Raw genomic sequence first — 14,747 nt, forward strand, 5'->3', positions numbered from 1 at the left:
GCTGTGAATGGATACACGTTTGGAAGTCTCCCAGGACTCTCCATGTGTGCAGAAGACAGAGTGAAGTGGTATCTTTTTGGTATGGGTAATGAAGTTGATGTGCACGCAGCTTTCTTTCATGGGCAAGCGTTAACGAACAAGAACTACCGCATCGATACAATCAACCTCTTTCCTGCTACTCTTTTTGATGCTTTCATGGTGGCCCAGAACCCTGGAGAATGGATGCTTAGCTGTCAGAATCTGAACCATCTGAAAGGTAGGGCATCTTTACCTGACGTCAGCTATCAGCTAGAAAAAAGAGGCAGGTTTCAGTTATACTGCTAATGGGGAGATGACTGAGAATGACAGTCGAAAGCTGAATTGCCTTTGTAATGATGTGACATTGGATTGGTGTCTTAGTTTTATTCTATACTGGCATGTATCATAAAGTAATAAAAAGGCCTTAAATACTAGAATATAAAGTATTGAGATCTGAAAATACATACATTTGTAGAAAAGAATTGGCTTAGAGAGTACAATTCCTCCTTGATAGTACTATAAATAGTTTCTCAATCTTGTAAGATATCCAATATTATAAAACCAGACTTGAATATTACACTAAAAAGAGTGGCCTGGTTTTTTTTTTTCATGTGTTTCTTTCAAGTGTAGCCACATATGTTCATTGAGTCTGGCTATTCCTCAGTTTAATTTGATAAATCTCTCCTCTGTCTGTTTAATGCAATGTGATGAAAATATTTAATATTATTGAAAATTATTAGTTTGTCATGTTTGTCTCTTAAAGAAATTAGGTTTAATCTAGGTCTTTGGTTATGCTAATTTGACCTGCAGACACTACTGCATTGATTACATACAAGGGTAATTCAAAAAGTTCATGAAAAATGGAACTAAAAGATAAGTTTATATTAGTACAAAAAATTTGGAATCCATGCATAGCTTTTTCATAATATATATTTTCCATGAAATTCTTTTTTTTAAGATTCTTGTTTATTTATTTATTTATTTTAAAGAGTTACACAGAGACAGGAGAGGCAGGGTGGGTGGTCTTCCAAACACTGGCTCACTCCCCAATTGGCCGCAACGGCTGGAGCTGTGCCGATCCGAAGCCAGGAGCCAAGAGCTTCTTCTGGGTCTCCCATGCAGGTGCAGGGGCCCAAGCACTTGGGCCTTCTTCTGCTTTCTCAGGCCATAGCAGAGAGCTGGATTGGAAGTGGAGCAGCCACAATGCAAACTGGAGACCATATGGGATGCCGGCGCTTCAGTCCTGGGTGTTAACCCACTGTGCCACACCACCGGCCCCCATGAAATTCTTTTTTTTTTAACTTTGATTTAGTAAATATAATTTTCCAAAGTACAGTTTATGGATTACAATGGCTTTTCCCCACCCATAACTTCCCTCCCACCTGCACTCCTCCCATCTCCCGCTCCCTCTCCCATTCTATTCACATCAAGATTCATTTTCAATTATCTTTATATGCAGAAGATCGATTCAGTATATATTAAGTAAAGATTTCATCAGTTTGCACCCACACAGAACATAAAGTGTAAAATAGTGTTTGAGTACTAGTTATAGCATTACTTCACATTGGACAACACATTAAGGACAGAGATCCCACATGAGAAGTAAGTACACAGTGACTCCTGTTGTTGGCTTAACAATTTGACACTCTTGTTTATGGCATCAGTAATCTCCCTAGGCTCTAGTCATGAGTTGCCAAGGCTATGGAAGCCTCTTGAGTTCGCTGACTTCGATCTTATTTAGACAAGGTCATAGTCAAAGTGGAAGTTCTCTCCTCCCTTCAGAGAAAGGTACCTCCTTCTTTGATGGCCCGTTCTTTCTACTGGGATCTCACGTGCAGAGATCTTTCATTTAGATTTCTGGGTTTGTTTTGTTTTGTTTTGTTTTGTTTTGTTTTGCCAGAGTGTCTTGGTTTTCCATGCCTAAAATACTCTCATGGGCGCTTCAGCCAGATCCGAGTGCCTTAAGGGCTGATTCTGAGGCCAGAGTGCTGTTTAGGACATCTGCCATTCTATGAGTCTGCTGTGTATCCCACTTCCCATGTTGGATCATTCTCTCCCTTTTTTATTCTATCAGTTAGTATTAGCAGACACTAGTCTTGTTTGTGTGATCCCTTTGACTCTTAGACCTATCAGTGTGATCAATTGTGAACTGAAACTGATCACTTGGACTAGTGAGATGGCATTGGTACATGCCACCTTGATGGGACTGAATTGGAATCCCCTGGCACATTTCTAACTAACCATTTGGGGAAAGTCAGCTTGAGCATGTCCCAAATTGTACATCTCCTCCCTCTCTTATTCCCACTCTTATATTTAACAGAGATCACTTTTCAGTTAAATTTCAACACCTAAGAATAAATGTGTGTTAATTACAGAGTTCAACCAATAGTATTAATTAGAACAAAAGAAAAATACTAAAAGGGATAAAGTATTAAATTGTACATCAACAGTCAGGACAAGGGCTGATCAAGTCACTGTTAATCCATGAAATTCTTAAAAATGATTTTTAAAAAGTTTTTTTAAGGTAAACAAATTTCATATATACAGATTTAGGAGCATAGTGATACTTCCCACCCTACCTTCCCTCCTCCCCACGCTCTCACTCTCCTTCCTTTCTTATTCTTTCTTTTAATTTGTACAATGATCTATTTTCAGTTTATTTTATACTCATCAGATTAACCCTACACTAAGTAAAGAATTCAACAAATAGTCAGGGCTGCTGCTGTGGTGTAGTGGGTAAAGCTGCTGCCTGCAGCATTGCCATCCCATATGGGATCAGTTCAAGTCCAAGTTGCTCCCTTTCTGATCCAGTTCCCTGCTAATGCATCCGATAAAGCAGTGGAAGATGACCTGGCCCCCTGACCTGGGCCCCTCCACCTAAGTGGGAGACATGGAAGAAACTCCTGGCTTCTGGCTTTGGTCTGGCCCAGCTCCAGCCATTGCTGCCATTTGGGGAGTGAATCAGCAGATGAAACACCTCTTTCTCTCCTCCCCCATCCGGCACCCCATAATTCTGCCTTTCAAATAAAAAAAAAGAATTCAACAAATAGTAAGAAGAAAAAAACAATATTCTTCAACAGTAGAGACAAGGGCTATAAACAATCATCGAATCTCAAAATGTCAATTTTGCTTATATATAATATATTTTGTACTCTATTAGTTACAACAGATCGGGGAAAATGTATGGTATTTTTTTAAGACTTAAAAGCAAGATTTATTTAAGTCAGAGACCTCCAGCCAGAGTGGCATGGAGGGGGCTCCAAGAGAGGCAAAATCTGAAGGGGTTGGTGGTAGTGGGGTTTTCAAGCACAATTTTGGGGAAGAAAAAAACTTATCAACTTGACATTAAGTTACAAGGCAAGGACAAAACCCATCAAAAGACCTGATCCATAATCTTATTTACCAAGGGGTGGGATAGGTAACTTGTTTTGGTGAGCTCAGAGGGATGGAATCCCCACTCCCTTGCTATTCTTATGGTAAAATTGGAAGTTTCCTTGGGGAAGGTGTCCTGTGGACTTCCATTGCCTTGCTGCCCTGAGGGAGAGCTGGCCTGAATAGAAGACAGGTGGCATCTCTGGAAGGAGGTTTACAGTTCTGCCTGCAGTGTCGCTGTCCCTAATTGGCTGTTCCCTCAACAGTGGTGGTTACTTTGGAAGCTGAGCCAAGTGAAGGGCTTTTTTCAGCTTAAGGCCAACAGGGTCTGTGGCTCTGACCCAGGAGTCCTTCAACCCCTAGGAAGTTCTGTTTCCAGTGACCCAGCTCTTGGCTGGCAGAGCTGCCAGGGCTCTTCAAAAGCTGACTTTTGTGTCCATCCAAGACCCTGGCTTTCCAGATCAAAAACCAATGCCAGTGGACTGGCCTGTTGGGTCTCCTTGGTGGCAGATCACTGTGTAAAGCAGCCATTAATTGACCTGCCACCTGTCTTTACATTGCTTCTGCTGCCTAGCTTCCTCTTCCTCCAGGTTTCTGGTAAAGTAGACCAGAGGAAATCTTTAAGAGATGCAAGTCAAGGGGGTGCTCAGTCCCATTCCTAATCTCTGGTGGCCAAAGCTAGAACTCTATAGTCACATGTTTTGACAGTGGTCTTTCTGTGAGGTAGACAATGCCCATGAGGAAAGCTATGTCCTCGCTTTAACATCAGGCATGATGACCACCTTATCTATAAAATTTGAAGTCATTAGTAAAACTTTCTCTCCCTTCCTTTGGTTTGAAAAGGGAGGTTTTGCATGTTTACTGTGCCCATGGCAAAGTGAATCTAGCTGTGAAATCATAATTTAAGCTCTCATTTTGCCTATGTTATTTAGTCTTCTATGTGGCCAGGCTATTATTACAGAAAAATGTTATCCATCCCTTTTATAAAGTCTAAAGATCAAACTGTACATCACAGTGGAGAGGCCGTCAGAATAGAATCAGTTTCTTATCTTGAAGAGATTAGAGAAATGAGGAAACAAGTCAGGCTTCCCAGATTGCTTACTCTTAGTAACTTAATAGCAAAACTTAGCAGACAATTTTAATTGTTAAATGATAACTTACAAAAACATTTATCAAACGGTGCAATACCTTCTATAAATTTCAGACAAGAGTACATGTCTTTGGAAACATAGTTTATATATCTAACACAAATGTAACTTGTTTGACCAGCAAACCCAAGTACAAACATGTCAATGACTTAAACATTTTTAGTTTCTTCCTACTAACAAATATAAAACATCTGGTACAGGGATTTATTTTAGGTTACGTGAACCAAAAAGGATATCATCAATTAATTTAGCGGTTTAAATTTATGAGCAATATTTTTATCTATGAGCCAATTAAAACAGAACTGTTAATAAGTAAATTTTCCCTTGTAGATATAGAAAATCTACACATGTATACATACAATATAGAACAATAAAGCAGTTTCAATAATAGCTTCTTAAAATCCTTAGCTTTTTTTTAATTATCATCAATTGATTAGAATTACTTCCTGCTCTTAGTAATCTGAATTAACCATACTTTTTCTCAGATGGAACTTGTAGTCCATTACTGACTTTATGTGCTTATAGAACTGTCCTTGAAGTACTAAATAAAATAGAGGTCAGTGAAAAAGAAGTCCTTTGGAATCTAAAAGAGGATACGCTTTAAACATAGAGCCAACAATGTTTTAACTTGATGAGCAGTAAATCTGATTTTTAGTGTTTGGAGAATTCAAAACTATGGATGACAAAAGACTTCAAATAGCCTTGTTTAAAATTATAAACTCATTAACCAACAAGAGGCACTTGCTTTTTCCACAAAGTATTTCTGAAAGCACCTGTAGGATTTTATAAAACATCCCTTTCATGTCTCTGGGCCTTTCTCATTAAGATAACCATCATGTCTGATAACACAACAAGATCATTAGACTTTTGTAACTTTTGGACATTTGTATCAGTAGCATTTTACATCATCATAGCTTAAAATTTAGCACCACTTCACATCTTGACAGTACCTTTAATATAATCCAAATAGCCTTATTAGTTGGTGTCTCTGCAGGATGACACATATATCCTTTGAAATTTCCAGGAGCCCAGCTGGAAATATCAAAGTCCAAAGAATGTGGAACTGTGATTTTTTTGAATGCCTGTCAAAGATACCAAGAAGGCTTAAAATATCTGGTTAAAATAGGATCTCTTAACATCATGATATAATGTAGACCAGATTTGATCATTGTTACAAAATGATTACTCAAATGCTTTAGAATGAATAACTATTAATAAAAAAATAATTGTTTTTAAACAATCAGAACTTAACAGAGACATTAAGAAAACACAATAAGTTACTTCGACAGAACACAAAAGTTCTGTCTCTTTGTCATCCCAAGAATCAGAAATAAAACCTTAAATATAAGAAGCAGCACATGGAATTATCCCATAATTTGGAACAATTTCAACATAGTCAGAACCAGAGATAAGAAAATAACTTACTAGAGCTGGCTAGAAAACACAGAGTAGGAAAGACCTGACAGAGGGGCCCAATAGAGGGGGCTTGAGAAGGAAGTTGGGGATAGCAGAGATATACTGAGACGTCTAAACAAGTTTGAGTCATGTGGGGACTTAATAGGAGTCTAGATCAAAAAACTGCCTGTCTGCAAAAGGGATAATTAAACTTTAACCCAGAGCTAACAAACGAGATAGCTAGGAAATACCCACTAATGAGACCAGGAATTCAAGTTTGTAGGAATTGAGAAGACCTGGTGAGATATGGAAAGCATTTGGAGGAGGAGGAGGAGGAGGAAGAGGAAGAGGAGGAAGAGGAGGAGAGAGAGAGATAGAGATCTTCTTGGGATCTGGGGTAAATGAAAAATTCGTTCAGGCATGGAGCCCAGAGCCCATGGCCTTGCTCCAAACTGCACCTAGTCTCACCAACAAACTAACCTCCGAGGAAGGAAGAATAGGGTGGAGTTTTCAGACGACATCCTAACAGGCTATCAGGGTCTGGTGTCCCGTCAGGGAGCCCTAAAAAAACACTAGAGAGTGGCCCTTGCCTGAATTTCAAAGTTATTCCAAGCCCTTCTCTCAGTCCCACGCGATGGGCCTATTCCTGTAAAAGGAGGCCGAGTCAGACCAGACCAACATTCTAGAGCTGAGATGAGACGTATGAAGAGTGGAGCCTCTGGCTTTACAGCTCGTGAGGACTCCAAAGAGCAGGGGACTCACTCCCTGCTGAAAAGTGCGTTTCCTGGCCCAACACCATTTGGGTTGTTGAGGTCTGGTGTCCGGTCAAGAGACCTTCTGGAAGCCCTGGGGTATGGCCCCAGCCAGCGTCCATCATTCTCAAGGCCTATCCTCCACAATGGCCGCCCAGTTTACATTCTCACCAACAATGGATTAGGGCATCTTTTTCCCCACATGCTTGCAGCATTAGTAAATTTTTTTATTTGTAAATTTTTTATTTCTATATGACAGCCATTCTAACTGGGGTGAGGTGAAACCTCACTGTGGTTTTTTTTGCATTTACCTGATGGCTAGTGACCCTGAACAATTTTTTTTCATGTGTTTGTAGTCCATCAAAGAGACTTTTACAATTTATTTATTTAAGAGACACAAAGAGAAAAACAAAGAGATAGAATTCCCATCCACTGTGTCGCTCCTCAAAAGTCCACAAGGGTTGGTGCTGGGACGGGCTTGGAGCTTGGTCCAGGAGCTTGGAGCCACTTATGTAGCAGACACCCAAGTACTTGTGCCATCATCCACTGTTTTCCAAGATGCACATTAGCAGAAAGCTGGGAGGGGAGGAGCCAGGACCCGACTCCAGCCACTTGATATGGAATGAAGATGAGCCAGTTGCCATCTTAACTTCTAAGCCAAAGGCCCTCCCCTTCATGAACTTTTTGAATGACCCTTGAATGACCTGGACCACAGGCGGCCCCCTCACAGCAGGTGCCAGTCATTTTGTGTGTAAGAACATAATACATGCTCATTGTATTCCTCCTCACCCACCCTATCTACCCCTTAAAATAGCACTGCTCCAGGCCGGCGCCGCGGCTCACTAGGCTAATCCTCCACCTTGCGGCGCCGGCACACCGGGTTCTAGTCCCGGTCGGGGCGCCGGATTCTGTCCTGGTTGCCCCTCTTCCAGGCCAGCTCTCTGCTGTGGCCAGGGAGTACAGTGGAGGATGGCCCAAGTGCTTGGGCCCTGCACCCATGGGGAGACCAGGAGAAGCACCTGGCTCCTGCCATTGGATCAGCGCGATGCGCCGGCCGCAGCGCACCGGCCACGTCGGCCATTGGAGGGTGAACCAACGGCAAAGGAAGACCTTTCTCTCTGTCTCTCTCCCTGTCCACGCTGCCTGTCAAAAAAAAAAAAAAAAAAAACTGCCCCTTTCTGCTTATCTAGAAATCTGTCCTTTTCTTCTCATCAAAAGTACTACCAAGTGACACACCACAGAAATTGGCACATTTTTTTATTTTAATTTTATTTTTATTTTTTTGACAGGCAGAGTGAACAGTGAGAGAGAGACAGAGAGAAAGGTCTTCCTTTGCCGTTGGTTCACCCTCCAATGGCTGCTGCGGTCAGCGCACCGTGCTGATCCGAAGGCAGGAGCCAGGTGCTTCTCCTGGTCTCCCATGGGGTGCAGGGCCCAAGCACCTGGGCCATCCTCCACTGCCTTCCCGGGCCACAGCAGAGAGCTGGCCTGGAAGAGGGGCAACCGGGACAGAATCCGGTGCCCCGACCGGGACTAGAACCCGGTGTACCAGCGCTGCAGGTGGAGGATTAGCCTATTGAGCCGTGGCGCCAGCCAGAAATTGGCACATTTTAAAACATAGCTTTAACATCTTTTTGCTATGTTGTATGCACATAAAAAGGTATATCTTTTTTAAAACTTGAATTTTTCCTTTAGTAATTCATCGATAGGCATTTACCTTAGTTGATAATGGTGCTTCTGTCTGCTTGTTTCTTCAGTTTCCATGATGAAAACAAGCGATGAACACCGCTGCATTAACCAGTCCCCCCTCCCGTGTTCTTTCAGCCGGGCTGCAGGCCTTCTTCCAGGTGCAGGACTGCCACAAGTCTCCGGCAGAGGATGGCATCCACGGGAAGCAAATCAGGCACTACTACATAGCTGCTGAGGAAACCATCTGGGACTACGCTCCCTCTGGTGTAGACACGTTCACCCACGAAAATCTAACAGCACCTGGAAGGTACTTCACAGAAATGCTGCTGTTTCAAAAATACTCTCCCCTCGCCACCCAAAATGCTGCTTCAGCAGTTCAGCTTCTCACTGGTATCTGAAACTGGGTAAATATACGTTAAATATTTATTGAGGTGTTTGGTACAAGTCTGACTTTGAGAACAATGACTGAATCTGTGAGAAAAGGTGAGTTCAAATGTTATCAAATGTCCAACTCAGTCATAAGAAAATACTGAATACAACTAGAGGGATCAGTTATTTATTTTCCATTTCTGCAAATATAGCAAACAACAGCATCAAGGACATGCACAAGTTATACAACCATCACCACTATCCGTTTCCAGAACCTTGGCATCATCCCCAGTAGAAACTCTGTACCCTTAAACAATAACCTTCAATTCTATTCTCTCATACCCTGAGAGCCTCAATGCTACTTTCTCTTTTTTTTTTTTTTAAGATTTATTTATTAGAAAGGCAGAGTTACAGACAGGCAGAGGCAGGGAGAGAGAGAGAGAGTGAGAGAGAGAGAGAGAGAGAGAGAGAGAGAAGTCTTCCATCCGCAGGTCCACTCCCCAAATGGCTGCAATGGCCGGAGTTGGGCCAGTCCAAAGCCAGGAGCCCAGAGCCTTCTCTGGGTCTCCCATGGGAGTGCAGGGGCCCAAGGACTTGGGCTATCTTCTACTGCTTTCCCAGGCCATAGCAGAGAGCTGGATCAGAAGTGGAGTTGCTGGGACTCGAACAGGTGTCCAGATGGTATGCTGGCATTGCAGGCAGTGGCTTTACCTGCTATGCCACAGTGCCGGCCCCATCAATGCTACTTTCTATCTTTATGAGTTTGCAGATTTTCAGCAATTCATCCAAGTGGAATATTTGTCCTTTTATGTGTAATTATTTCACTTAACATGCCTTCAAGGTTTGTCAGTGTTGTAGTGTGTCTCAGAATTTTTAATTCCTCTTTAAAGTAGAATAATTCTCTATTAACTGTATAAGCCACATTTTGTTTACTCACTTGTTGATGAACATTTGGACTGCTTCACCTTTTGGCTAATGCAAATAATGCTGCCATGGATATTGGTGTAAAAATATCTGATCAAGTCCTTTCTTTCAATTCTTTTGGGTTTCCATCAAGCAGTGGAATTGCTGTGTTGCATGGTATGAAAATTCTATTTTTAGCTCTTCAAGGAACTTCTAAATTTCCCGTAGTGGCTGCACCATGTTTACACACCCACCAGCCATGCACAGAGTTCCAATTTCTCCACATCCTCCCTGGAACTGAATGTTTTTTTAATATATAAATTAGCCATCTTAGTGGGTGTGAGGTGATATTTTGTAGTAGTTTTGATTTGCATTGCCTTAATGATTAATGATGTTGAGCATCTTTTCATATGCTTATTAGTCATTTATCATGTATTCATGTCCCTTGCCCTCTTTTGAAAGGGGTTTGGTTTTGTGTTGTTATTGTTGAGTTGTAGGAGTTCTTTGTATGTTCTGGATTTTAATCCCTAATCAAATCTTTGCAAATATTTTCTCCCATTCTGCAGGTTGTCTTTCACCCTCTTGAAAATGTCCCTTGATGCACATAAGCTACTCTTGGCACAGGTCTGCATGATTTCCATGGCCTCCCTGCCGTTCTTCCTGCTCAGTCTTCCTTTATTTCTTTTTTTAATAATATCTTTTTTAATTTTTATATAAGGTATATAAATTCATACATACAGATTTGAGAGTGTAGTGAAAACAGCATCTTTTTCTTTTTTTTTTTTTTTTTTTTTTGTGACAGGCAGAGTGGACAGTGAGAGAGAGAGACAGAGAGAGAAAGGTCTTCCTTTTTCCATTGGTTCACCCCCCCAATGGCCTTTGTGGCAGGCGCACCGCGCTGATCCGAAGCCAGGAACCAGGTGCTTCTCCTGGTCTCCCATGGGGTGCAGGGCCCAAGCACTTGGGCCATCCTCCACTGCCTTCCCAGGTCACAGCAGAGAGCTGGACTGGAGGAGGGGCAACCAGGACAGAATCCCGTGCCCCGACCGGGACTAGAACCCAGTGTGCCAGCACCACAAGGCAGAGGATTAGCCTATTGAGCCGGGGCGCCGGCCTGTCTTCCTTTATTTCTGTCCATTTCCCACAAAGCACCCATGGTGACCTTTCAGAAACATCAGTGAGATTAGGCCACTTCTCTGCCCCAATTCTCTGCTCATCCATCACTATCTCAGAGAAACCCTGTTTTCCACTCATCTTAAAAATCCCTACTTGGAAAATTTAAGTATTTACCAACGTGGCTGGCATGTGGTGTGGTGGGTTGGGCCACTGCCTGCAGCACCAGCATCCCATATGGGCACTGGTTCAAGTTCTGGCTGCTCTGCTTCCAATCCAGCTCCCTGCTGATGAGCCTGGGAGGTCAGTGGAAGATGCCCAGGTGCTTGGGTCCCTGCACTGTTGAGGGAGACCTGGGAGAGGCTCATGGTTCCAGGCTTTGACCTGGCCCAGCCCTGGTTGTTGTGGCTATTTGAGAGTGAACCAGCAGATGGAAGACTTCTCTCTATGTTTTTCCCTCTCTTTCTCTCTGTGGCTCTACCTTTCAAGAAGATAAAAATAAATCTTTTTAAAGTCCTGAAACAAATGTTTAAGTCCCAGACTACACAGACAGCCAAATGTGATGACTCATAGAACTACATCTCCAACCCAGAAAGCCCTAGTAAAGTTCAGATTTGCACTTTTGAACTTCTTAATGACAGTCCCACTGGGATGGGACTCCTTCAACTCCTTATGTCTAAACTTGAACGCACTATCTCCTCTGCAAATCTGAGTTCTCTTGCTCAAAACACTATTTGGCCATTCACCCATCCAAGTACCCAAGTGCAAAGCCCAATCACCATTCTTGACTCAGCCTCTTGATACCAGTCATGATTAGGCCCAGGCTGCCTGCTGCTGCATAGTCAGCTCACCAGGGAAGAGTTAATTCGAGGAAACATGCCTATTCAAGAAGCTAGCATTCTTGGCATAAGAGCAGATCCTTTCATTCCAAAAGTGCTGTCTCCCAATTTGCAAGTTATCACAAGAACGTTTAAAAGGGGGAAAGGGGAGGTAGAGGAAGAATCAAGAGCAAAGGGAACAGAGAGTAGTGCCAGCTGCACACTGGCCCCTAGCCAAGCCTTAAGAGGCTTGTTGGAGTCACAGTGGTTACTCTCATCCCATGCTTACATAAATCTCTTGTTGTACTGACTGGGGTAGGCCAGATTCCTCTGTGGGTTCATCCAGCCTTCTCAAGGCCAATTTCTGGAATGCGCAAGCAAGCATTATTTTTTTTTTTATTTAATGAGCATAAATTTCCAAAGTACAGCTTATGGATTACAATAGCTTCCTCCCCCCTGTAACTTCCCTGCCACCCACAACGCTCCCCTCTCCCACTCCCTCTCCCCTTCCCTTCACATCAAGATTAATTTTCAATTATCTTTATATACAGAAGATCAATTTAGCGTATATTAAGTAAAGATTTCCACATTTTGCTCCCACACAGAAACACAAAGTATAAAATACTATTTGAGTACTAGTTATAGCATTAATTAAACACCTAAGAGTAATTGTGTATTAATTACAGAGTTCATCCAATAGTTTTAAGTAGAATATAAAATGCAACTTTTGTATTGTTGTGGCTTCCCCCCCTCCCGAACTTCCCTCCTTTCCGTGGCCCTCCCCTCTCCCACTCCCTCTCCCATCCCGCCCTTCATCACGTTTCATTTTCAATTACCTTCATATACTGAAGATCAACTTAGTATATACTGAGAAGGGATTTCAACAGGCTGCACTCACACAACCACACAAGGTATAGGGTATTGTTCGACTAGTAGTGTTGTTTTTGAGTTTCATAGTTAAACACTTTAAGGACAGAGATCCTACGTGGGCAGCATGAACCCAGTGATTCCCGTTGTTGATTTAACAATTGGCACTCTTATTTATGATGTCAGCAATCACCCGAGACTCTTGCTATGAGCTGTCTAGGCTATGGAAGCCCCTTGAGTTCACCAACTCTGAATTTGTTTAGTCAAGGCCGTATCACAGTGGAGGCTCCTTCCTCCCTTCAGAGAAAGGTGCCTCTCTCCTTGATGGCCTGATCCTTCTGCTGGGGTCTTGTTCACCAGGATCTTTCATTTAGATTGTTTTTTGCCACTGTGTCATGGCTTTCCATGCCTGTGAGACTCTCATGGACCTTTTAGTCGGATCCGAATGTCCCAAGGGTTGATTCTGAGGCAGGAGTGCTGTTTTGGGCATTTGCCATTCTATGAGTCTGCTGTGTGTCCTGCTTCCCCCGCAGGATCATTCTCTCCCTTTTGATTCTATCCTTCATTATTTGCTTACACTGGTCTTATTTGTGTAATCTCTTCGACACTTACCCTATCTTTTGGATCGGTTGTGTATTTATACTTATCACTTCACCAAGTGTGCTGGCATTGGTACCTGCCTCCTTGGTAAGGTTGAGTTGAAATCCCCTGGCACATTTCTAGTTCCACCATTGGAGGTAGGTCTGAGTGAGTATGTGCCGTCCTATATATCTCCTCCCTCTCTTATTCCCACTCCTATGTTTCACAGAGATCAATTTTCTGTTAATTTTTAAACGTCAAGCAAGCACTATTTATCTGTCAAATGGAACAGACTCTCCAGTCACAAGATCAGCAGTTAGCTTTGGTTAATCAGAACATGGAAAAGGGAAGGAAGATGTGTTCATTATGGATACTCCTCCTCCTCCTCCTGTCCTCATCAAGTCCTGACTCCTGACATCCTAAACATCCCTGCACACTGCCTCGCCCTCTGCATTCTCCTGGCGCTACCTCTGGAGCCATCATGGTCTTTCACTGGGATTATAAAAACAAGCCCTTGACTGATCTTCCTCCTGCAGTTTTGCCTTTCTCAGCATGTTGTCCAAGCAGCCACTGGAGAGATTCTCCTAAAACACTAATCTTAAATACTCCCATCTTTCAAAGGCTTACATCTTTCAGTACTACCCTAAAATGGAGCGCTGAAGCCTGAACAAGGCCTCCCTCCACTTCCCCCATCTCTCTTCCCTCTCCTTCCCCCATTCCTCTCTCCTCTGTCCTACCCAACATGCTAAGCCTCCGCTGTGCCTCCCTGCCATGCTCACTCCTCTGGAATCTTTCTCCTGTAACCCCCTGGCCCATTCTCCTATCACCCTCACCTGATGTCACTAACTCTTCTCCTCTAGATAGGATTCAAGATCACTTCCTCTTGGCCACTTCCCACCACCCCCAGGAAAATACTCCCAACAGCCTGTGCTTCTTTCATTTTAGACCACGGCTGGGATCAGTCTGTCTTCTCTGATAGAAGTGAAGCCCACGTGGACAGGGATGAGAGCTGGCTTATGATTGTGTCATCAACACAGAGCAGGGCTCCTGGCCACGACAGGGGTTCCACACATTTGTCAAGTGAAATCAGACATGAATGTGATGGCTTTGTACAAATCAAATACTTTTCTGAAATTTAACTTCTTTATTTATAAAATGGGGAGAATAATACCAACTTTATTGCCTCATCCTGGGAGTTTCAACTTACAAAGGAAAGTCCCTGAGCACCTGGCTGGTGCTAAAACATAATAAACAGTAGCTACTATTAAACACCCTATTACAGAACACTTTCTTAAACTTTGGGGGTCGTGGAACCTCTTCTATGGTCCTGTACTCTTTAACCCTCTACAAGTCTGAGTGGCCTAGAATTGTCTGCTTCTGTGTGAGAAACTGGCATTGTCACCGGAGAAAAGACCATGGAAGCAAGAAAAGAATGCAGGCATGAGACAGAGAGTAAAGTGATAAGGCTTTACTGGGGACAGGGCATCTGTCAGAAGGAAGGCACAGAGAGAGAGAGTGCCCAGTCGCTCAGACTGGGGCGAGAGCGAGGTTGAATGGAGAGAATACACCTGGGCAGGCTCAGCAGAGAGGCAGAGGGCTGAGCACACAGTCTGTTTGCACTCCCTAGGTTTGTAGGGGAGTCTGTTTACCCACCTCCCCTTTTCCTCCAGGACAAAGGATGGGGAGTCCTAGCAGAAGGGTTTGTTGAGTGAAAATTAGCAAAT

General features: G+C 43.0%; 1 protein-coding gene across 7 annotated transcripts in view; it reads left to right on the forward strand.

Moving 5' to 3' along the window:
* CP (ceruloplasmin) overlaps nt 1–14,747 on the forward strand; it is a 76,230-nt gene that overhangs the window by 19,406 nt on the left and 42,077 nt on the right. For all 7 annotated transcript variants that reach the window (XM_002716598.5, XM_017346829.3, XM_070072678.1 and 4 more), the window contains exons 5-6: nt 2–256; nt 8,510–8,681. In XM_002716598.5, coding sequence (XP_002716644.3) covers nt 2–256; nt 8,510–8,681 — 427 coding nt within the window. The remainder of the gene's footprint in view (nt 1; nt 257–8,509; nt 8,682–14,747) is intronic.

Source organism: Oryctolagus cuniculus, chromosome 4, assembly GCF_964237555.1.
Source record: "Oryctolagus cuniculus chromosome 4, mOryCun1.1, whole genome shotgun sequence".
Taxonomy (NCBI): Eukaryota; Metazoa; Chordata; class Mammalia; order Lagomorpha; family Leporidae; genus Oryctolagus; species Oryctolagus cuniculus.